At 49.7% G+C, this 23,789-nt stretch overlaps 7 protein-coding genes across 7 annotated transcripts; 3 read left to right on the top strand and 4 right to left on the bottom strand.

Annotated features, from left to right (window-relative positions):
* Positions 1–428: 428 nt before the first annotated feature.
* On the top strand, positions 429–1,655 carry N7519_005105 (uncharacterized protein; the record flags this gene model as incomplete). Its single annotated transcript, XM_057291881.1, has 1 exon — positions 429–1,655. One exon carries the CDS (start codon positions 429–431, stop codon positions 1,653–1,655), a length of 1,227 nt encoding a protein of 408 aa, XP_057146692.1.
* Positions 1,656–2,309: 654 nt separating this feature from the next.
* Positions 2,310–2,681, bottom strand: N7519_005104 (uncharacterized protein; the record flags this gene model as incomplete). The annotated part of the gene is made up of 2 exons (XM_057291880.1): positions 2,310–2,529; positions 2,671–2,681. The coding sequence occupies 2 exons, from the start codon at positions 2,679–2,681 to the stop codon at positions 2,310–2,312; spliced, it is 231 nt and encodes a 76-aa protein (XP_057146691.1).
* A 3,309-nt stretch (positions 2,682–5,990) lies between these two features.
* Positions 5,991–6,381, bottom strand: N7519_005103 (uncharacterized protein; the record flags this gene model as incomplete). The annotated part of the gene is made up of 3 exons (XM_057291879.1): positions 5,991–6,090; positions 6,113–6,310; positions 6,353–6,381. 3 exons carry the CDS (start codon positions 6,379–6,381, stop codon positions 5,991–5,993), a joined length of 327 nt encoding a protein of 108 aa, XP_057146690.1.
* Positions 6,382–6,787: 406 nt separating this feature from the next.
* On the top strand, positions 6,788–7,054 carry N7519_005102 (uncharacterized protein; the record flags this gene model as incomplete). The annotated part of the gene is made up of 1 exon (XM_057291878.1): positions 6,788–7,054. One exon carries the CDS (start codon positions 6,788–6,790, stop codon positions 7,052–7,054), a length of 267 nt encoding a protein of 88 aa, XP_057146689.1.
* Positions 7,055–9,885: 2,831 nt separating this feature from the next.
* On the top strand, positions 9,886–11,769 carry N7519_005101 (putative isoamyl alcohol oxidase; the record flags this gene model as incomplete). Its single annotated transcript, XM_057291877.1, has 2 exons — positions 9,886–10,373; positions 10,446–11,769. The coding sequence occupies 2 exons, from the start codon at positions 9,886–9,888 to the stop codon at positions 11,767–11,769; spliced, it is 1,812 nt and encodes a 603-aa protein (XP_057146688.1).
* A 991-nt stretch (positions 11,770–12,760) lies between these two features.
* N7519_005100 (type I iterative polyketide synthase) lies at positions 12,761–20,059 on the bottom strand (the record flags this gene model as incomplete). Its single annotated transcript, XM_057291876.1, has 6 exons — positions 12,761–14,989; positions 15,039–15,593; positions 15,660–15,878; positions 15,935–19,354; positions 19,432–19,723; positions 19,776–20,059. The coding sequence occupies 6 exons, from the start codon at positions 20,057–20,059 to the stop codon at positions 12,761–12,763; spliced, it is 6,999 nt and encodes a 2,332-aa protein (XP_057146687.1).
* Positions 20,060–21,182: 1,123 nt separating this feature from the next.
* Positions 21,183–22,505, bottom strand: N7519_005099 (Zn(II)2Cys6 transcription factor; the record flags this gene model as incomplete). The annotated part of the gene is made up of 1 exon (XM_057291875.1): positions 21,183–22,505. The coding sequence occupies one exon, from the start codon at positions 22,503–22,505 to the stop codon at positions 21,183–21,185; it is 1,323 nt and encodes a 440-aa protein (XP_057146686.1).
* Positions 22,506–23,789: the final 1,284 nt, after the last annotated feature.

The raw sequence follows: 23,789 nt of genomic DNA, 5'->3' as shown, positions 1-23,789 counted from the left end.
ATCTCTTTAATGTCACATTATTAATAAGGATGTGTTGAGGATATAAAATCGACTGAAGGTTGGGAAGATTGGATGTTCTCTACTGTACATACAAATGTAGGGTAGATCTCAAGATCTACGAACTGTGGGTCACCTAGTCCCACTGCCCCTCTCATTGGCCCACCCTGATCTTCCCAGCCCGCATGATCCCCGGATCTCTATCTCAAATCTTCCCCTTTATAACCTAACCTTCTCCATGGGCTCCGATGGATTACAGAGGGACGTCATTCCTGATCTTTACCACTCCGTTCCTTTCTGCGAGCTCAACACGCTAAGATATCTCCCTCGTTGGACCCTGTGGCCACCCGACATACGTTCTCGTTATTGCGCGCCGACCGAACCAATTGCCTCTCCCCATATGCCTTTCGCTCGAACGAGTGGAAGTGGACATGGCTGATTTCTTGCGCCCCCTTCCCTTCGGCAGAATCTCTCGATCGACTACCGGCCTCTTATTTTACACCTTCTCCCTCCTCTACCTTCTCTCCCTCGCCTACTATCATTTCGCTAGCTATCGAGATCCCACATCCTATTTTTTCAATCCCCTTCGGGCCTACGAGCGGCGGTATTCGTCAACGAGAATTACAGAGGCGGAGGAATTTTTACGTGATGCCGTTACCATCGATCAACCAACAAGGCCGGAAAACCGGGTCCCTACGATCTGTGTTGGAATAGCAACTGTCCGTCGGAGGGGAGAGCAATACGTGGGCTTGACAGTGGCATCCCTCCTGGCTGGCCTGACCGAGACGGAGAGGGAGGGCGTCTTCCTAGACCTTCTCATCGGCAACACAGACCCATCGCAACATCCAATCTATTCGGAAAAGTGGGTTGAGACACTGCCAGACCGCGTACTGACGTACCGACAAGACGATCCCGACTTCGAGCGTATAAAGAAATGGGAGGATGATGGCTGGTATCGAAACAAGACGATTTACGACTATACGCATCTGATGCAGGACTGTTACGATACTGGCGCGCAGTACGTGGCGATGATCGAGGACGATACGTTAGCGGTGAAGGGCTGGCTCCCTTCCGCCTTACAAGCCCTCGATATCGTCAAGCAACGGACCGCGAATGAGAGATGGATCTACCTGCGACTCTTCTACGTCGATGACCTCCTTGGCTGGAATTCGGAGGAGTGGCCGAGATATTTGGCTTGGTCGTTCGCGATTTGGGCATTGCTCACAGGGATGATGGTGGCTGCAAAACGAGTATTCAAGCACGAGCTGAAGAAGTTTCCAGCGAGCGCGATTTGGACCACGTCCGGCGTTTTCATCCCCGCCGCTATCGCGCTCCACTTTATGGCGGGAAAACAGACAATGTGGCCCATCTCTCCCGGCGTCCATGAGATGAACAGATATGGATGCTGCTCGCAGGGCCTCGTGTTTCCTCGTTCTATCATACCCGACTTTCTTGAGCGGACAGACCTCACGACCGATTGGCTGGTGGATATGATGGTGGAGAAGATCGCAGACCGCGAGGGATGGACACGCTGGGCGGTGGTCCCTTCCTTACTGCAGCATATTGGGGCTACCAGTTCCAAAGGCTATGGGTTTGACAATTCGGCGAAGACTCTATGGAATTTTAGATTTGAAGAATACCCCTATATTGGTATATGAGAATCACTCTGGTACAATACCCGAGTTCTTATGGTATAAGACTATATAACCATGGTACTATTAAAATAATACCATCTGATATGATTTTGCATTGAAATCAAGCAAGTGATCTCAGTCGGCTATTGATCAAAATGTTCTTGACATGGAGTATATATAATTAAAGCTGGAGATGGCAAGGTGTGCACGGAGCAAAGGATGTCCGCTTGAGTACAGCGTCGGTCAAACGCTATGGCCGTATTGGTTCATTTGTAAGAATTTGCGGTTCAGCAGCGCCTTCCGTTTGTTTCTGATCCTGCTGAGGTACGCTTTGTCGAAGACAGCGGCTGTGGTGTATAAGTCTGTGCCGTCCTTTGTGGCCAAAAAAGACAGCTATATACCACATATTGTTAGCACTGTATAAAGTAGCCATGGCGCGCGTATAGAAAGGCAAGTCTTACCGATTGGGATCTACCTCCTGTGTCATGAGCAGACTACTTCCGCCGTCTCTTGCATAGACAGTTGGGAAACTACATCAAGAAAGGTCAAAAAGACAAGAGGGTATCACAACGCCGGTCATATGCCCAGAGACACATTCACTACCCCGAAAAATCCATGCTATCTGCTAGTCATAAACCCCCCCTAAGTCGGCACTCCCCGAATTCCGCACTCCACCTCTTACCTCCAGCGGGAGAGACGGAAACCCACTGGAAGAATCTGCTCCGGGAAACGGGCGAGCCGCTCCTCGTACTCCTGGTGCACAGTGCCCTCGACGCCCTCCTTGACAATCCGGACCACACTCCGGCGGAAGCTTAGGATGGTGCCATACCAGTGATGCACGTGATCTTCGGTATGTGCTTCAACATTGAGAAATCCGCAAACTTCTCGGGACCGCCATCTAGATCGATTGCCATAGGGATGGGTTGACGGCTTAGAAGCCACTGATGGTAGTTAGCTCGGCACGAGCCCTAATACTAAGACCAAAAAGGGTTAGCGAGCAAGTAGCTGGAAGACGGGCCATTAAAATAAAGAGTCATACCGAGCAGCCATTGTGGATGCCGTGTTTGGTAATGTGGTTCCTCGCTAGTAAGCGGAAGGCTGAGCAGAGGTTGGCAAGACGGGCCCCTAGCTTAGCGAAAAAGGGGAAAGGTAGGATCCAGGTCGGAACAAAACCATCAGAGAATGGACGCGCGGGGTCGTAAGACCCCCATAAACCCACGCACGAGGCCATGTATACCATTCGAGTCTGCATGCCAGTACGGAATCTATCCTTCATGTCGTATGATGTCGACTCCCAGCAACATGCCCGTGGAAGGTTTGTCGACTAGCAAGTTGTGGCATTGGTTGTGAGAGATGTTGTAGTGCCCGAGGAACCAGCGCTCCCAATGCACGGCATGATGGTCCATGTATGCAGGAAAAATAAACCTCCCCCTCTCAGCCTTGCCCATTGTCGAATTGCATTTCCCACAGCTAATTTGCACACCCGACGAGTTCTTGTGTCGCGAACACTATGTTGTGTTCGCCAGTAGGTTCCGCTGGGCGTCGGCATAGAAGGCGAATGGGAGAGATTAGTCGGGATCAAAACAGATTTTTCCATCAGATTTAGGTATCGTCAAGGGTGCTTTTTTGATGGGCCAGGAGAGCTGAGAGCTCCATTCCCTCTGGTCGATGGTGATCTGGGGTTTGGTGGCATGGCGTGACTCCGGTAGCCATATTGGATTGTCCCCTTCTGGATCTACCCAGTAGGAAGTACCACGGCGAAGTCTTGCGGGAGTCTCTGACGATGCGACTTTCAAGACTAGAGGGTTTCTTAGGAACTCCACGGGCGGGTCTCTGTGGAGACCATCCCCCATCTGCCTCCTTCATTGTACCATCTGAGGCAGACAATGTTGTGGATCCCCATGCGTGAATCGCTTTGCTTAGGCCCATTGGCTGAAGAGCCGGCTTCAACCTATCGTCAGAATCCTCTGCGGCTTTTTCGTGTGCTGGGGTACGTATATTCGCGACCAGTATATTTGCCTGTGCGGGGGAAGAACTAAGGAGACGACCACGCCCAAGGGAGATGACCCGGCAAAAGAGTGGTATACTCTAACCCAAGGCGACAGTTCTTCGATATTCTGCCGGTCATGTTAGGTTGCGCCATTAATCCCGGCCATTTTTGCCTTTAGAGAAGAGAGGTGTGTCGAAGAAGTAGAGGGGAAAAAAAGGGGGATTAACTAGTTATAGAAGATGAAGGAGCCAGAGCGGCCAGAGATCAAGTGCCTGATTTTTGAGAGTTGCCTGAACTACTACAGAAGCTAGGTACTACCCACCTGGGCAACTGCGTAAGTTCTACCTTAGCCTTTAATCAAAGGAAACGACAAAGAAAATAACAAAGACAAAGACACCAAAGACACCAAAAAGACACACGCCAACTATACACCCCGCCAGAGCAGGATCTCTGAGACTCTCATATCTGAAAGACCTCTCATTTGACATATAAGGTCTACATCATCATCTTCTAAACCATCAACCTCACCCTCACCCTCACAGGGCATCGCATGAGGCCAAGAAGAGCAATATATAAGATTCCTATACACTCAACTCCTGCGAATGTAGCAACGTTCTAGCTGCTACCAACCATCGGTAAGAGCACCTGGAGATTCGAATGGACACTATAAGAAAGCTAACAAGGTTGCAGAATCTTTCGACTCCCACTAGCCAGTCGACAAAAGCCAAGGCACAACGGGCCACAAATAGTACCAAATGGGTTCTTGGACACTACTCCCCTCCTTCTTTTAAGTATTCTTGCAATCTTACGTCTCCTTAATCAACACATCCCTCCTCTAGCTCAGATGGCACGCCAAAAGCGCAAAGACCGTCCTGAAGACATGGTCCCAATGGGCCACTGCTGCCAGATTGCACGGGGTGTTCAGATCAAGCATCCACAAGCGGAAGAACCTCGACTCAGGCTCGAAAATCAAAGAAGAACAATATCTTCTGTTGAAAGTCCTATGGGATATAGAGCGTCCCACTATACGTGCCGCGCAGGACATGAATCTTGGAGACTCCTTTGGTCAGGCCAGAGACTCAGTGCTACAGAAATGACGTGATAAACTGCTTTGCGCCATTGCTACAAAATCCCCATTGGGATTAGTTTGGATGGCTATTCACATACCAACAGTCAATCTTCCTAAGGCAAACGTACGTGGACAATGTCTGGGGAATAGGATATTCCCCCATCATCGAGTCCAACTCACGTTATACCCCGACGGATGGTGATGCAGCCCCTTCTGCAAAGCAATTAGCAAACGCCCACAGTCCTATGGGAAGCTCCACGCTAGTCGCCCGACAAATGCAACTAGCACTTTGATCGACATATCAATTTAAGACGATTTCTAAGAACAACCGGCCTTGACACATCCAGGGCGAGAATGGCCCTCAGGGCCGTTTCCAACAGGCCATTGGCCGTGCAGGCGACATGAACGAATACATACATGTATATAACCAAGTGAACAGCCAAAATGCAGGCCTTGGCGATGAGAAATACAAAAGCCTGGCAATACATCTCTTACCACCTTCGTTGTAGTTGACAGAATGAAAGGTGCATGGGAATCATGTGGCAACTGCCACTGGCGCCGGCAGGGACTTGTTGTATTCTCAAGATCAACAATTGTGACAGCCCATATGATACCTTTTTTGTCAGGCTTCCCATTTGTTTGCTATTGATCTTGTGGTATATTAGCTAACTTCTTGCAGATAGAGAATTCATCCTTCTTCTCTCTCTCCTTCTGGTCCTTTGCTGTCAGATCATCGTCTCTACTTTCACGCTTCTGTTGCTCATCATTGGGATCTACGGGTCATTGTCCAGCAACAATCTGGAGCTCTCAGATTTTAAACGCCGCAAGCCAAAAGGGCTCGAATACCCTATTCCCATCGCCGAGCAGGACATCGTTCTGTGCGAAACTGTGAATGACTAATTTTCGATTCAGCTTATGTCTGGTATGTCGGTCTGCTCTCTTCATTCTCAACTCGCATTTCTTAGAGCCGATCAACTCACATTTCTCTCAGTTTGCCTCTTCAAGGATAAGATCGAAGCAGATAAATTTCGCACCGAATCAGTCACGAAGGTCAACGATCAAAATAAGCAGCTTATCTGAAGGTACCACGCCAGTCTGGTTTCAAAATAGAAGGTATAGCGTGGAGGTCAGGCTTCGGTGAGACTGCCTGGGTCGTGGGTTTGCGTCTCGATGCATAGATCGCATAGTCTATGCATGGTGGACGGCCCATTCGTTACTTTCCCGGATATCATCACGAGTACAATCCCACAGGGATTCTCACACCCCGATCAGCCGACAAAGTCGCCCGACAAAATACAAATCACACTTTGATAAATACATCAACCCAAGACAACTTCTGAGACCAGCCGACCCGATAGCCTTCGAGAATTGAGTCGAGAGGCTGCTGGTGATAAGGCACTCTTACGAGTCTCCTAATCATACCTTTCCAAGGTGCATAACTTCTCCAGGATGTGTATAGCGAGATCTGGCTGCCAGAGCTCGCTGGTCTTCGTGGGCCTTTCCATGTCACCCGCGATAGCCTCATGGCAGCACCAATTCTGTCCGGTCTGGACATCAGTGCAGACCCAAATGGAGAACACAGTGCCCGTGGAGGGTGTCTCGGACTCAAACTCCACTGGTCTAAAGAGACGACCGCACCCCTATAGTTGTCGTTAGGCTTACGGGGTTGCATACAGCAGGACCCCCGACATGGTCGTGCTGTCTCTACCATATCAGCAAAACGCCAATGCACAGCAACTAAGATTTGTCGGCGAGGCCAAAGTCCCATGGGAGCATGACCATCGGCTTGACGTGTATGACAGATGCAAACTTGATGCGAAAGGTCCTTGCACAACGTATTCCATATGTCTTACACCTTGGATGTGTGTGCGGACTTATCGCCAATTACGATCAGGCCAAATTTCTGCGACAGGGTCAGGTCGGATCAATAAGGGGACTTGAGCATTCGCCATGATCGACTTATCTGTCAGATATGCACATTCAAACCCCGCAAATGTACCTACTGGCCCGTGTTGACAGAACGATGGGCCCTGGGCAAAATGCATTGGCTCCACGTCGTCAACCCCATAGTTACAGCATGTGGTAACTGCCAGTGGAATGGCCGGGAGAAGCGTGGTAACTTTTACAACCACCCACGAGCCCCAGATACTCCCCGCGGCCACCGGGGCAACCGGTCAGTCGCAGTTCTCAGTCAACTCCCTGGAGCTTCATCTAACCATAACCACGGAAGAGGCCGATGCTGGCCTCGCTGTAGCCGAAACAATGGAACAGGCTATTCGCAAGATGCAGGCTGAAATTGCCCTTGGCGACAACCGTAACGCAGCGATCCAGCAGCCGATACGAGCCCTGAATATGTCTCAATAGACACAGCCATATCTCTTGTGGCAGGTGCACTAAAAGAAAGAAGTCCCACCTACTGCATGGATAAGGTAGACCAATCTTCCACCGTCTGGAAATGGTCAGGTCGGTATTCGTCAATTCAGAAAGGGAACGCAGGAAGGTAAATCATTACTATGACCTTGAACTTGATACAAATTACTTGCCGCTGGTGTCTTCTTTGTTTGCCTATTCCCCGCCTCCCAGGTTGGCTTTGTGCGGCTTGCGTACTTACCCAGCAAATTTTCGCCATACGCCTTCATGACCTCAAGAGTGATGCAATATTAAATCATGAGCGTGGGAGAGAGTAGCTCTTACGGGTTCTATCTAGTAGCAGGACTGAAGACTTCGTGCCTGAGGGTATATAGATAAGGAGAAGGTGCATTCCTCTCTTTCCATTCGCGGACCTCTTGCTCAGTCACAGGAGCTTTAACTACATCCACGGCTGAAATAAGCTGATTCCATTCTCGACTCAAATGTGACTAGTCATCAATAGCCGCATCGAAGCATGGAAAACAAGCTGACGGAAAACATTGGAGAGCTGACAACACCAACAAGACTGAGCAACATCCTCCTCAGGTATATGTTCAGGCTGTAAAGAAATTCAGCAGCATCTTTCTTCATGGACAAGACGCCAAGTTCCTCGCTGTAGGCTTGAAGTTCATTATGCCATGCAGGCATGACAAAGAACTTGGCTTCATGCCCAATGCTGGTAATTCCACACAATGGTCTGGAGAAAGAAATCATGCTCGGTCCACTTGCGAATTCCCTATTGATGGTAGTGTGTTGTACGGCCTTTTCTGTGATGACATCTCCACATCCACAAGGTCGCACCCTTGATTTCAAGTGAGAGAAGAAACCCGCTTTGACCAAGGCATGATATCAGTCGATGGGTCCAGGGGCTTCTTTATATTCTAAAGCCCCTCTGATCTCAAGGCCGATAGAACAGGTGCGAGATCTGTAGATGATATTTGCGGACCTAGATTGGACTGACCTGGCCACACTAGGTGGTTGTGGTGGGCATTGGCAAATGCGACACTCTGGCGCCTTGGTGAATGTTGTCTTCGATATCGGGATCAAGGATTCCTGGGATTCCTCTATGGGAATCTGTGTCTTTTATATCGTCGAACGTCTTGGATTGACCAATCAAAGGCGTATAACTTGCCGTCGATGGGGTCTAGTCATCTTGATATCAACCAGGATCCCCCCAGAACCACCAGAGATGATTCTTCAGGATGGCGAGTTTCAGTAGTACCAAGGTGGGCATCGAAAGTCACTTCGGTAAGGCAGCCCCGGGTACTACAGCGGAGTTTGTGTTGTGCCTATCTGGTCAGCTTCAATGCTTGCCAACAAGGGCATTGTCTTTGGGAACGGAATGAATAGTGAAAAATAAGTCAAGTGAAAATAAAGTAAAGGGAGGGCCGTGGGTAAGCTTACCTCGGGATATTCAGGAGGGTGCAGACCTCTGAACATCTATCCTTTCTAGGAATGGGATGAGAAGGAATTTCCCTGCAGTCTCGCTGGGACTTAATCGGTGTACTCCTGTCATGACAGGAGCGATGGAGAGGGAGAAAAGCATGGAGAAAGAACGAGGGTGAGGAAAACGGCAGAAGATGATGTTGAATAAAAAGGAATAAGTCGAACAATTTGCAGCCGTGTTTTTATACTCTGGATTGTGAACCTTCGGAAAGGTTTGATATTTTATTGATCCTGCTGTGCGACGGGTGGACACAGAGATCCAGGCCTCACTGGTAGTCCAACCCACACCCTTGAGATTTGAGGAAATATTGATCTGGCAACAAAGGCCAGAGGGGGAGAGAGACGAAGGTTGAATTATCTATCTGTGTGAGAGTAGCTAATATACTAGCTAAGGTAGCTGGCAAACATGTGAAGCCTGACAAACAAGGAATCGCATAGATGGCCTGTCACAACAGATATTACTCTCTCAAATCTCAAATACAGGACTGTTATTCACCGCTGCCTCTCAATCAACACAGCGATATCTCTTAAATGCCACGCCTGCCTCAATTGCGAAAGGGGAACCTCAACGCCGATCTCGCAATAGCCAATATTTTGCACTTGAATCAAAATTAAAAAGAACTCGGGCCCAGTGCAAGGAAGAGTGTGGACAACTTCCACCCTCTGGGGATCCTCATGCCGGTATTTGCAAATTCAAACAGGGCACGCAGAAAGGTAAATCCAAATTTAGAAACCTGTAAACCCCTGGATTTTGTACTTAGGTACAACCTTATTAATTGCCCCTGGTGGACACCTGGGCAATTATAGGTTTCCGGGGTAGATCTGTTTCTGAATGCCTAACGGGGAAATTTGGAAACGAGTACGCGGAGATGAGCGTGCCAAGGTTAGATATGATATGCTTACGAGTACGCAAATATTACCCGATTAGGTAGTGATCTGTTTCAGCAATAACCTGCCTTATATCCACCTAAACCCTAGCCCAATAAGGGCTTTGCTTTATATACCTTGGTAAATATAGCCTTCTTCAACGGCTGTTTGTGGTAACTTGTGGCACCGAAGCTAAGAGCTCCATGACTGCTGCCTACTTGATATCGAGCCCTATTCCATTTTTTTTAGCTCCGGTCGGTACCGGCCCCACATCATTAATGGACCTTGAAGCCTTGAAGATCGTCGGTCATTACTAGTTTCCGCGTATATCGTATCCGTATCCAATGTACCGAGTACGGAGTACGGAGTAACGGTTAGTGACAATAGTACTTTATATAATGCGCATTCTTTATCCTCGCTATCGCTGTTAAACTTACCTTCAAACACTACGCAGCCGAAGTTCTCATCGAAAGATGCGATCATTTCTCCACACACATGTCTTTTATCTGCTGGCATCGGCTGCCCTCCCGGCCACATCTGCCACGCAGCATTGCAAAGCTTCGCCGGGAGACTCGACTTGGCCATCCATCAATGAGTGGAATGCCCTGAATCAATCCATCCATGGCACCCTCATCAGGACGGCGCCTGCTGCTTCGTCCTGCTACCCGGGCAATCCGTTCGGGTCCCCCGAAAACTGCACGAACGTGAAAAGTCACTGGTCATACGCCGCATATCATGCTATGTGGCCTGAAAGCGTTGATTACTCCATCTATGCGAACAACTCGTGCTTGCCACCTGGAGTTGATGGATACTCGAAGGAGAAGGGATGCAGTATTGGTGGTTTGCCACAGTACATTGTGAATGCCACAACTGAGCGGGATGTTGCTACTGCAATGAAATGGGCTTCCGACCGAAACATTCGCATTACCGTGAAAGGAACTGGACATGACCTAGGCGGCCGGTATGTTATCCCCCCTGCATTGGTTCAATTATTCTCTTTCCTTTTTGGATTTTTCTAACTGGATCCTAACAGTTCCACGGGCGCCTATGCACTTTCTATCTGGACACATAATCTCAAGCATATCGAAAGGAAATCGAACTGGCGGCTACCGGGGGCCAATAGTACCGCCGATGTGGTAGTGTGTGGGAGTGGAAACAACTGGGGTTCAGTCTATACCGCCGTGCACAAGATGAATCGAACAGTCGTGGGTGGTGAGGATGCCACCGTCGGTCTCGGAGGCCTAATCCAAAACGGAGGACATGGCCTGCTTTCGAGTCACTACGGTCTCGCGTCTGACCAGGTATACCAAGTCACCGTGATAACTCCTAACGGCCAACGCCTCGTCGCGAATGATATCCAGAATCAGGATATTTTCTGGGCTGTTCGTGGTGCTGGTGGAGGCCAGTACGGGGTAGTGACCGAATTTGTTCTCAGGACACATCCTGTGCCTGCAAACGTCGTGGCCGGTGGGTTGTCATTCTATCCTAGCCAGAACTCAAAGGCTAGCGAAATCGCCTCATGGGATGCGTTGGCTGAAGTGTCGGCTCGCATACCCGACCTGATGGATGTCGGTTTCACGGGCACTGTGATGGGCCTGACCGAGAAAAACGCAGTAAAATATCTTGGGCTGAAAGAAGTGCTGCCTGGTGCCTCGGCTATTATCAGCTTGACTGGCTTCAATATGACTGTCCAAAGGATGAATGATACTCTGAACAAATTGGCTGCCCGATTCGACTCCGACCATGTGAACATTACCTTCCAACCACTTTCTTCGAAGAGCTACTGGTCCTCTACAAAGCCGAACCCATTGGCCAGCGCGTCATCTGGCGCCGTCAGCCTGATGACTAGCCATCTTCTAGGCAGACGCGAGCTTTCCGATATCCCCAAAGAGAGCCTCGTAACCTATCTCCAAGAGATTATGGCCTCCCACAAGCCTAATGCAGGCTCCATGTTGTTGTTCGGACTACAGGGTGGAAAGGGAACTGCTCATGTTCCCGAGTCAAGACATGGAAGTGTGCTTCCCGCCTGGCGTTCGGCATATGCTCACACTATGGCCTATGGTGTCTCGGTGAATGCCACGGGTGATCCGAGCCAGTCATTGAAGGCAGGAGCAGAGTGGTTGAATACCGCCTTGGAACCCGTTTGGCAGAAGTGGGCACCTGAGAGTGGCTCATATATGAATGAGGGCAATCCTTTCAGCAGCAACTGGAAGCATGACTTCTATGGAGATAACTATAACCGCCTTCTGGAGATCAAGCGCAAGTATGACCCGCAGGGCAGCCTTTTTGTCTGGAGTGGAGTTGGAAGCGATGAGTGGAATTACGACTTGAACAGTGGCCTGTTGTGTCGCGTTTAGAACCCCACAGTACTTTGCACTGGAGCCTGCTCTGGTTGTTCCCGTATCCACGTCCAGCCGTTGATATCTTTGATCTTCCGTCCTGTCGGGTGGAGCTCGTTTCCAGTACAATCGGCTATTGGGGCATCGGATACATCCGTATTGGAAGTAGTTATGACCAGCCCGTTTTCGAGTTTGTCAAACAAAGGTGCTGGTTTGAACCCGCAGATGTGCCTAGAGTTGAATTATTATCGTCCACATTAATAAACTGCGCAGACATATGTTTGACCACTGAACTTGTCATAGACGATCATCGATGCACCAGGTATACATGGCATATACCCGAACATGCAAAAGCCTTCTGCTCTATATTGACGCAATATTTGTTGTGGTGTCACTAGATGATCATACATATAGACCTGGCGAAACTCACTGCGGATGGCCTGGCGATCGGCAAAGGAGAGACTCGGGGGAAAAAGCCAACGAGAAGAAAGTTCAAATGATTTCACCAGCCTCACCGGGACTCGATAAGCACGTTTCTATCATGGCAGGAGCGATGAATCAAAGAGCGTGGCAGAAGTAGTTTGAGGATGGAAACAGCGGAGTAGGACGAACGAGGAGCGAAATGGCATGAGTTGCATTTACAAAGAGAAAGTCGGTACTTTCTGATGATCTACATCATGATAACATGATATAACCTTGGTATTTTACTGAACCTGCTCCACCTAGGCAGCACCTTAGCTGATAATTCGTATCGCTCTCTCCTGGCTCAATCTGGCAGCGCTGACTTGCGCCCTGGCTTTGGTGGAGTCCTCATGGGTGAGTCACAAGTACTGAAGGGGTCTGTTTTGGTTGGTGAATGACTACACAGAAATAAAAATGGTAAAGCTCCATTCTCCATTAGCAACATCGAATTCACAAGAAACACCCAGCATCTGCTCCATCGCTTTCAACACCCCGACAAAAGCCGAGCTAAGAATCCCGCTACCTGACGGGCATATTTTCCGTCTTGCTACTCCTCGGTTAGTACAGTCATAAACCAATAGAACAATGTGAAGGATGAGCTTACCATCATGGAGAAATGATCCGCCCCTTCCACTTTATCCAAAACCACCTGAGCCCCGGGGAACAATAACCCCCAAATCCCCGCTGAGAAATCAGTTCGTGTCTCTGTGAGGAACTTCATATCCTCCGTGTCGTCAGGATGTAGTTCTGGTCGAGCACATCCCTTTGTATCAAAGACGCTCTGACTTGCCCAGATAATTCCCGTTCTGGTGGGTGCCTGACCCGTCGCAAAGGGCGTCGCGTAGTACCCACTGAGAACAGCGTTGGTTCCCTTAAAATGTGGAATCAACCATTCAGGTGCTTTTCCCCCTTGCCCGAATATGCCCATCGCATCACAATGATCGAAAAAGTGCTGCGGGAGCTTCCCCAGCCCCATTGGTGGAGGCGCGTCCAATAGGGCTAAGCATGGAACTTGATCACCGCGAGCAACGAGCATTTGAGCGGCCCGATAAGCCAGAATGCCACCTGCGGACCAGCCTGCAAGGTGATAAGGCCCTGTGGCCTGGCGGGTACAGACCTCTTCCAAATAACTCCCCACGAGCTCGTCTATAGTGCAGCGCATCTCAGAGCCGTTCTTAAGGAACGGTGAGTTAAGACCAATGACGGTAAGGTCGGCCGCGATGCGTGGCAGAGAGGTGTAGGAGGTGGCTGACCCCGAGCCATCCGGAAACAGGAACAAAATCTTCCCAGCGTTTCGGGGCGAGCCTTGCAGAACAACGGACGAGGCACTTGGAATGCTGGATTTAAGCTCGTAAGCAGATGGCTCGGAGCCAGGTGTCCCAGCGGTTGAACTGAAGCTGTCACTCGAATCAAATGCGGACGAGTAACTGGAAATGGGCGAGGTGAAGAGGTTCTGGTCAGGCTGTAACGCCGCCTGTGTTCCTTGCATATGCAATTTCAAATCTTTAACCGTGGGATGACTGATCAGCATTGATTCGACGTCCAGCTCCCATAGAAGTTCCTCTCGAATTCGGCTCCCAATTACCAAAGCAAGCAGAGAATCGACGCCGATATCTGCGAACACCGTCTCATCAGAAAGATCGCTGACTTCCACGCCGCTTTCTTTGCTGATCACCTCTAGAACCTGTAGGAATGAGGGACCTGGCTCATTTGCCGGGCACAACCTTTGTGTTGGGGCTACAACCAGAGGGGATGGTTGTGAATGGGTTAGAGTTTGGAGTTCTTTCGGCTCAGGTAAAATTTCCGTGACTGGACCAAGGGCAGGTCTCTCGGAAGACACAGAAACAAGGGTGGTTTGTGTAGCGCTAGCTTTTGCTTCCGCCCTTACTAGTGGAGAAGGTGTCTCACTGCCTTTGCCCTGAAGAAAGTTCCGCAGATCTGGCACGGTCACACAGTCCTGGAAGAAGGACCCTGCGTCGATGTCCAGCGTAAGCTCTTCACTCAGCCTACTGCCGATGATCAGTGCCAGCAGAGAGTCAATACCAATATCCGCGAACGCGGTCTCCCCAGTCAAGTCAGTAGGGCTGACCCCGCTTTCGTCTGCGATAATGCGGAGAGCTGATTGAAAAATGTCATCATGGGCTGTGCTGGTCGTGGTGTGCAGTTGTTGCCTGACCATATCAGTGAAAACACTATTGTCTGTCGGCGGAAGTGTCACTAGCTGTTGTCCCCTGCTGGAAGACTCGACTTGGGGCATAAGAGTGGGCCGAGCCTCAGCGGGATCAATTACTATTTGAGTGTCCGGTGGGCTCCGAATGAAACTGCCAAAATATTCCTTGAGATCTGCCACCGTTGGATGATCAATAAAGAAGGAGGAATCCAAATCCAGATCAAGCTCTTCGCTGAAAGCAGAGGTGATGGTCAATGCCAGAAGAGAGTCAACTCCAAGGTCTGCAAAGACCGCATCGTCAATCAATTCGATCATGGGAACATTGCTCTGATCGGAGATTATCCGGAGAGCGTGGGCCAATTGATCAGATCGAGATTCTGTTGTAGAATCATGGGCTTGAGGCGTGGTAGGAGGAATGGGCCTTGCCGCAGACGCTACAGAGGAGGCCTTTGGGGGATTGGGAGGCGTATTCTTTCTTTCCGAGATGTTTCTGTCCATGATCCGAGCAGGAGCTTTGTGTGGAACAGCATCTGTCCGGCTTTCTTTGCTAGGCTTTGCACTGCCTTTTAGGATGTACCGCAAGATTCTTCGCGGTACACCTTGCAACTATTCCTTTGGTCAGCTTGGTACATATTTCACAGGGCAGGCTCCTTACTGTCAACCCCCCGACACTTCCAACTAGTCGATCACCACTGAGGATGACTACGTTGCCCTTCCACTGTTTTGCCTCGCCAGGCGTCATCTGGACATAAGTTTGGTAGGGTCGATCGTCCGTGACAGACTCATATAGCTGGAACGAATCCCACCCGTGGTTCACGAAAACTTCCGCCGCCAAATTCGTTTTGGTGTTGGCGTTCATGACAAAGCCACCTGACTGTGTCAATCCATCAATAAATCCAGGGTGCGTGTGAAAAGTCCCGCCCTTCTTGACATCGCCGAAGCTGACGGTACACGCGGCTTCTAGTGTCTCGTTGTCAAGGATCGTTTCATCGATACACCGATAATCGGGATGGAATTCGGCCAAAGCCTGGACCATGTTGTACGCCATTGGGCCATTAAACCGGAAAATTGCCCCTTTGCAGGAGTTGTCGCGCATGGTTTTCATATGGGCTTGAACGGTGGACATTTCTTTGGCAAGACTGTCAAAGGTGGATTTGTCGCTGAAGCGGATGCGGCAGTGGGCATGTTGTATAGACTCGACGTGGTTTGACTAGACTAAATATTAGCACGGGAATACGGCAGAGTAAATTACCTGTGAACAGAGCCTCGGTCTTACATCGACACTGTAATATCTTACAGCAGCCTCTTTAGAGGACCAATCCAATTCGGCAGCGACACGCAAGAACTGGGGACCAGCGTTCTCTGCTATCAAGGCCTTTTCAATCACCATGTTGATGATATCGACGAATTTGTCACCGTCTTTTCCTTTAAGCTGCTGAGAGAATCGATCAAGGAAATAGTTGCCCAATGTAAACCCTATGTCAGCGTAAACCGACTATTGATTCATCACATCATTAGCTTGGGGTCAGATGGTCCAAGTAGCAGACTTACTGGGGTATACAATCCTAAGCCTTCCACCTTGTGGCCCTGAACGAGAGGATTCAAGTCCGGGCGCGAAACATCAGATTCGTAGACGACTACAAATTTTTCCGAATCAGATTTCTCTTCCACCAGCCGATGTAGCGTGGTTGTCGTTGGCGCAGGAAGGGGAGGAGCTTGGACGGTTTTTGCGGGAGCAGCATCTCCATCGCAGACATGCTCACCCTTGTACAGGGTCCAATCGTTCTTGTATGGAATCCAGTACGACTTTAAGTCCCATGAATACGATGGCAGAGGTAGCACGCGCTGCGCCGCACTGAAATCGCGATGGTATTCGGACCAATCGATATCTGCACCAGATCTGTACAGGGTAGCAATACTGTCCGCTAGGATTTTCCAGGGGTCTTTGTTGCGGCGAAGGGTAGACAGGCAGGTGATTTCATTGCCTAGACACGATTTCACCATGCCGAATACCACTGGATGAGGTCCAAACTCTATCACAATGCTCTTTGGCGTGATAATGCTTTCAGCAAACGCTGCTGTCAGGCCTCGTAGCATATTGACGGGTTTACGGCAATGCCCTGTCAGATATTCCGGGCTAAAAGTGCCTAAGTCTGAGATAACTGTACCCAATAGTGGACTGATCACAGGGATAGACGGTGCGCGGAAGGTGACCCCTTTCGCGGACAATTCGAAGTCCTTCAGAATCGGATCCACCTGCGAAGAGTGAAATGCGAAAGGCACCTGTAGTAGGGTGCATTTGACATTCTGTGCTGTCAAGGTCTTCCGCATAGCTGCAATTTGTGCACGTGGCCCAGCAACCACCGTTTCCCCAGGCGCGTTGATACATGCGATTTCAACTGCGCTGTCCTGTAGAGCAGGACGGACCAGTTCTGACGAAGCTAGTATGGCAAGCATTGCATGAGTTCCCCTGTGGCACTTTTCCTCAAGCAGCTGCGCCCGACGGCCAACCAAGAAGATAGTGTCCGCGTCCGACAGCACTCCTGCGATATTGAGTGCGGCATATTCGCCGAGGCTGTGGCCAACCACAGCTGAAGGCTTGATACCCCATGACCCCCAAACGCGTGTTAGCGCAATCTGCATGCAGGTATTGGCTAGTTGGACAACCGTGGGAGTGAAATCATCCAGTTGACTTCCTGTCCCGTCCAGGAAGATGGGTAAAAATGATGGGAGACCCAGAGATTGGGCAAGTTGGTCAAAGCGACGTAATTCAGACCTGAACAGCGATAGCGTATTAAACAATTGTTGACCCATTCCAGGGTATTGTGCACCTTGACCGGTGAACGTAAAGACGACCTTGGGGCATGGCCCTGAGCGGGGAGATGTAAATCCTTCCTCTAAGACCACTTGCAAATTGGAGGCAATCTCCACCATAGTTGAACCGGTCACTACAAGGCGATGCAGATGATGGATTCGTCGGGCTGTCGTTGTATATGAAAGTTGGGGAAGGGTCGCTGCTAGATCGTCTCCACTTGACAGACTCCTCAGATATTTCAAAAGCGATTCAACATTGCTTTTGAGCGAAGAAGGGCATTTGGCCGAGAGAGTGACCACGTGAGAGGAACGAGGGTCGCTGGAATTGAGCGGAGTGGGAGCAGGCGCATCCTCTACTAAGATGGAGCTGTTACCCCCGGCAGCGCTGAAATTGTTGATAAAGGCGCGCCTGGCTTGCTGACCTTGCGGCCGTAGCCATTCACTGGCCTGAAAGGCGATATGCACATTGCGCTGCGCAAGGTCTGTTGGGAATTTTTGATTCAGGCGTGTCTTGACCCCGCAATGGGGCGGGATCATGTTCTTCTGCATCATCAGGAGCGTCTTTACCAACGCAGTCACTCCTGACACAGACTCGCCATGTCCAATGTTAGGCTTGATTGCGCCTAGGTATAGAGGATGTCCATTGCTGCGCTTTTGATGACCCGTTGAATACGGCGCGAATGTATCTAGCACAGAAGCCATCTCGCGTGAGTCTCCTGCCTGAGTGCCGGTGCCGTGCATCTCAATGTAAGAAACGTCGTACGGATGCACGCCAGAACGGTTCAATATACGCTCGAAGATGGCTTTCTGTGCGCCGATGTGAGGCCGTGTAATGGACTCTGCCTCTGCCGAGTGGTTGGTATATGCATCCAGAATCACTCCCAAAATAGGGTCGTGGTCAGCTAAGGCATCATCCAGTCGCTTGAGTACAACAGTAGCCACGCCCTCGCCGCGACAATATCCATCTGCCATTTCGTCGAAAGTCTTGCAGTTACCAGTTGGTGATAGGAAGTGGCCACGGTCCAATCCGGCGGTCATGTCGGGATTTGTTAGACAGTTAGTACCACCAGCAATGGCGGTGTCAATGTCTCCCTGCCAAAGAGAGTTGCATGCCACGTGAATAGCCGACAAGCTGGAGCTACATGCAGTGTCGATGCTGTAGCTCGGTCCGCTAAATTTGAAGACATAGTTGATTCGCCCGGGGATGAACGCACGATTAGCTCCGGGGATATAGTAGGTATCAATGTCTTGCCCACTATTGGTCTCGCACCAGTCATTACTAGTAGTACCAAAGAAGACACCAACACGGTCTTGCTGTGTAGAAGGGGTACGACCGGGAACAATGCCAGCCTGTTCGATGGCTTCATATGCAGTAAGCAAAGCGATGCGTTGCGCGGGGTCAACTTGCGGGGCTTCCCGGGGGGACATGTTGAAGAAGCGTGCATCGAATAGGTCGGGGTTGTCTAGCCAACATCCCCAGGGAATTTTGCTCGTGTTTTTGCGCTTCCCTGTAGGATCGACATGCGTGTTGACGCTCCATCGACTGGCAGGAACCTCCTTGCACAAATCCAACCCTTGTGAAAGTAGCTCCCAAAGGGCCTCGGTATTGTCAGCACCTGGGAAACGACCAGACATGCCGACGATGGCAATTTTGGCTTTGTTATTAGGAGTCGGTGGACGCTGCTGCTTCTCTAACAGGGCAGGAATGGGGTTCGTTGTCGGTTGTTGCATGATTCGTGACAGGATAGAATCAGCCTGGGTCGCAATCGGAATGATCTCATAGTTAACCATGGAGGTCCACGGAAAAATCGTATTAAAACCATCCTGAATATTCAGCCAATGGATTGGTTGAAGAAGCACGTCTTCAATTGCAGACAGTAGCAGGGCACGGAAGTTGCCAGCCCATATCAAGCGCCCAGTGGCGCCTGAAATCACAGGTAATTGAACACGATAGGACGCCCAGTGGTCGCTAATGGTTGATGCAACAATCTCTTCAACATCAGCATTCGTGAAAAGCACGGGAGAATGATAGGGCGCATGTATCGGAATTGATTTGCAGGCTACACGCGCGAATGCGGGAGACTGGCGCAGCTCATCCAGAATAGAAGGAGGACCGCTGACAGTCAACCCGTTGGGAGCATGCGCGCTGATATAAGGCTGAGATATGCAAGAAAGGGACTAACAATCGCATCGGTCAATATTATTCGGCTCCAAGTTATGACCAGGGTACTTACCTTTGTGGCAGAGAATTCTCTCAAGGCATCTTGGATTTCTTGAGTTTCCATTCCAGAAACCAGCAGCGACCATTCCCTGGAGCCAGTTGTCGTTGGCTCAATACAGTGTCCAATTCTGCCGGCACAAAGACTGGTTCGGAAAGCTACCAGTACCGTTTGTACAGCGGCTGGAAGCAGCTCGGCCAAGGAGCGTGAGCAACTGATGGCAGCAGCAGCAAAGGCTCCAGTGCAGAGGCCCAGGAGGTGAGTATCACACGCAGTAGGATACACCAGTCCCCCTTCTGAATGAATCCTGCTTAATAGTAAATAAGAGCCTAGTGGTCTGTAGAATGAATTTAACGCACCGAATGAAAGATGCCAGCTGATAGATTAGGACGAGAGACATTTCAAGACTAGAATGAAGTCTGGTGTCCCGTCGCCGAGAAACCAAGTCGGCGATACTGGAGAATCGAGGGAATCCATACCGAACCTGACCAGGCAGCTGGCTAATCTCAAGTCGTAGAAGCTGAAAGGTTCTTTCAAAGAAACACGTCAGTATTGGGTCCGTATGGAGCAGGAGCGCTCGCAAGGGAGCATCGATATCATATGTTTGGTCCCCGAACAAGTAGATTTGATGGTTTTGCGTCATACTGGGCCAGATATAAATTCGTCGACGAATCTGATACGGACTAGAAATGAAGCTTTCAAGAACAGAGGTAGCAGAGGAAAATAAGCTGAATTATAACACTGGTGTTTACCTCGTTTCAGTCAATTATCTCTACTAAGCATTATCCATATTATTTTCCGGTCCTTCTTCCCGTTTCCGAACAATCCAGCCTCCCGTGGTAGACTTATCTCGCTTCGCACGAGCTACAGCATAAGCGGGGATTGGTACACTGCCTGCTGTACGTTTCGGCCACTAACTTCATTCAGGGAAAGGGAGAAATCTACTGGGGCCTTAAAAGCAGGGAACAAATAGAATGTCATCCCATCATCAGGGCGGGTCGGGGAACGAATTGTTAGTGGGCTCTTTCAAGCCTCGGGGACCGAAGGACAACGTCTTATCATTCTGCTTTCTATTTTCCTAATTCTACGGCCCCCGATTGAGAACGGGAGAGCCCATTCGCTATAATATAGCGTGTTACGATATTTGACTGGTAGCCCTGGCCCCCGCCAGGTATACCGATTGGGCAATCCATGAGCTCCTCCAACTCAGAGACATGGAGCAGAGACACTAAGGAATACCTCAATTCCAGCCTATCCTGGCTTCTTTCGAGACTCCAGCATGAAGTGCCATTAACGCTTCGTAGTAGCTGCTCCAAGAGGCAATGAGAGAGTAGATACTCCACATAGCTACATATATTTAGCTACTGGAAATGATAACTCTAGGCTTGTATGTTTGTTTGACATGTGCGGGAAAATAGCAATGAATAGCCATTTATAGCGGTTAACTTTAATGTTATTTTCACATCACAAATTATCCTCGCCGGGGATCATTGCTACCATTACGTGGCCCATGTATGGTGTCCATGCATGACGCCCAGCGTCCCCTTTGCCTTCTGTTTAAATTCCGGGAAGTGGCAAATACAAATACCGACTGGGTCGCAGCATGAAGATAAGTCACTAGCAATACAGGAGTTTCTCATCAACGAAAGATATCCAGAAATCACGTCATATAAGTCTTGTGCTCGTTTATTATCATTCCTTGGTCTTTCCCTTTCTCCTGTGAACGGCAAATAATTTCTTGTTTGATCAGTTAAACTGCATGATTGTCACTTGAATTCGGATTTCCCATCTCCCATCAAGGACGACAATTTCTGTTGCAGCCCTTCCATAGTTGTACCAAGCCGGTTCAGGACAAATAATCCCAGGGTCCGGTATACCAGTCCACAATGTCCCTGACGGTTCTTGCTGGCATCGGAGCAGAACTTGTCGATATAAGTCTGGACAAATGTGCTCAACTCTCGCAACTTGGCGAGAACAAGCGGGATAATCACCATGCGGCTTGCCTTTTCATCTAGCGTATAAGGTCCAACGACGATCGGACGACAAACGGTTTCCTTGTCGGTTGCAACCTGAATATGCGGGTCGGGCATGTTGACAACGGCTTGATACCCAGCAAGCACCTTGCAAGGGATCATTGCGAGAATAATGAGGAGACAGAAATCCTTAATACAGGGACATGCAAGAATGGTCGCTGCAACTTCCATCGCATTGCCATTGACCTGGAGGAAGTGACCAACGCCTGGCTTGGTGGGGCCAGGGTCGAATGATCTAACCGAGGAGGAAGTTTGATACAGCGATTCCAGAGTCTCCATGGCCAGTCGGACGCACTCATTTTCGGACGAGCACGAAGGACCTTGTCCAGTGGAGGCCTTTGTTTGAGTAATGTGGTGGTTGTCTGAGTTGCTGCCTATGGCTGGAAAGGCGAGCCCTGTGAGGCTGGCTGGTGTGAGGGTCTCCAAGTTCCCTTGATGGTCCAGATGTTGTGTACAGGCCTCTTCGTATATTGCATCTTCGTGTGTGGACCCTAGCATCCCGGAAATTGCTTCGGCCCCCTTCGGCGGACCAGACAGGACGTTCGGGCAGTTGGGTAGAGGCGGGTGATTGTGACCTGGAGCTGTGGTTGTGAATTCTCCCAGTAGGTCTGAAAAATAGGGGGAAAGTGGCTGAATGGACGGATTGTCCTCACTCAGGATCGACTCATAATCGAAGCCGTCTAACCAGCTCGGCACTGCTGTGCTGATCGGCTCGTTGGCTTGGGAGAGCAATTGATGGTTCAACTTCGGTTTTGGGGCGACGCCTAGGTTTGTTGCAGGGGAAACAGCCACCGGCTTTGACAGGTTGAGATTTGGAACAGCCTTGTTATGATCATGGTGGCAGCAAGCTTTACTCAATCGCTGCCGGGATCGAGGAGGCTTTCCCATCCGCAATGACCGGCTGTACTGACAGGGCAGATTGAGCGAGCGACATCGCTGGCATTCCGGTCTCTCCTGACTACATTTGACTTTGTTGGATGAGCAGCGGTCACAGGCTGATCGTAACTTGACCTGCGGCTGATCTCCTTGGAGGGTGGATCTGGTAGACTCTGCCATTGAGGCTATATGGGCTTTTCATTTGCCAATTGTTGATTTGCCTGGATGGCTGCTCTCTTTTTCCCCGCTGTAAAACAGTGGCCTGTTTTTAGGTAGCGCACGGGTAGGTGCACAGTCAATTATAAACTGAGCCCATTTAGTCGATCTCCTCATTTGCTTCCTTCAAGGTCTACCTACATAGGTGGCTTCCGTTAGCGTAGCTTGAAGGAGTTAGACTGGTTCGTATAGTGGTTGCCCTGGGTTGCTTGTGGGCTGGGGCATAATAAACAAGATACGACATGATTGTTTTGGGGGGATGTTTAGCAGCCAATTGTATTGTTCATGGACAGATATGCATGTATTTTCCTTCGTAGAACCCGCAGATCAAAGGGGCCAAAATCAACTTCAAAGGAGGTCCGGGATCGTGGCGACAATCAACTCGGTGTTTGACCGAGTGTCATATAGAGTATAATGCGACACGCCACCATGCATGATATACGGATATCCTTGAAAGGGATAATGGTATATCCAGACGTTGGTGGGCAAGCAATTAATTAACTGATTAACAAAGTAAAAGTTTAGTTATAAGAGCTCAGAAACCAAAGCACTGTGCATTATCTCCTGTGTATATCGGCAGGAGGGGAAAGGTCAACGTTCGAACCCACGGGAAGCTATAGCGTGTACTCTTTTGATTGGAGGTTTCGGGTAGCCTAAAAGCGGTCCACGGGTGACAGTGGGACCTCCGAAATGTTGGACCAGACCTTTGTACCCAAACATACCGCCCGATATAACCTTGGAAGTCTTTGAAATTACGCAAGTTCTGCCAATCTAACACTGCCAATATAGTCAGCATATACGCAACATGGCCTGGCGGGTACAGGTTGGCAGTTTATGGGCGGTATGCCGGTTCAACGGTTTAGATCAATATTTCAGAGGTCCCACTGTCCGCATCTGATCATCACATCCGCTCGGACCCAAATCTAATTTAAGACACAAAGTACTATAATAGTTCTGTAGCTCTGTGGCCTTTTCACCGGAAATAAGTCGGAGTCCGATACCCTTTAGGTATGTGGTATGCGAATCGAACAGAGACAAGCAATACCAAGCAATACCAAGACATACCCAGTGGAGCCACTATGTGGTTTTAGCCAAGGAATGGATTGCTCCCGTTGTCCCTGCATACATTATGTGGCTTCGGACACCGAATCTTGGATGGGATTCGACCAAGGGACTTTTGTTCACGGGGACTCTACTCCGTCCTCCGTACTCCCGAGGTCCGTACCTACCTAGGTAATACCCTCTTTT

This window comes from Penicillium mononematosum (genome assembly GCF_028829835.1).
Source record: "Penicillium mononematosum strain IBT 11891 chromosome Unknown utg000003l:1.0-8172316.0:1.0-8177699.0, whole genome shotgun sequence".
Lineage (NCBI taxonomy): Eukaryota > Fungi > Ascomycota > Eurotiomycetes > Eurotiales > Aspergillaceae > Penicillium > Penicillium mononematosum.
This window is presented reverse-complemented; position numbering and strand designations above follow the sequence as displayed.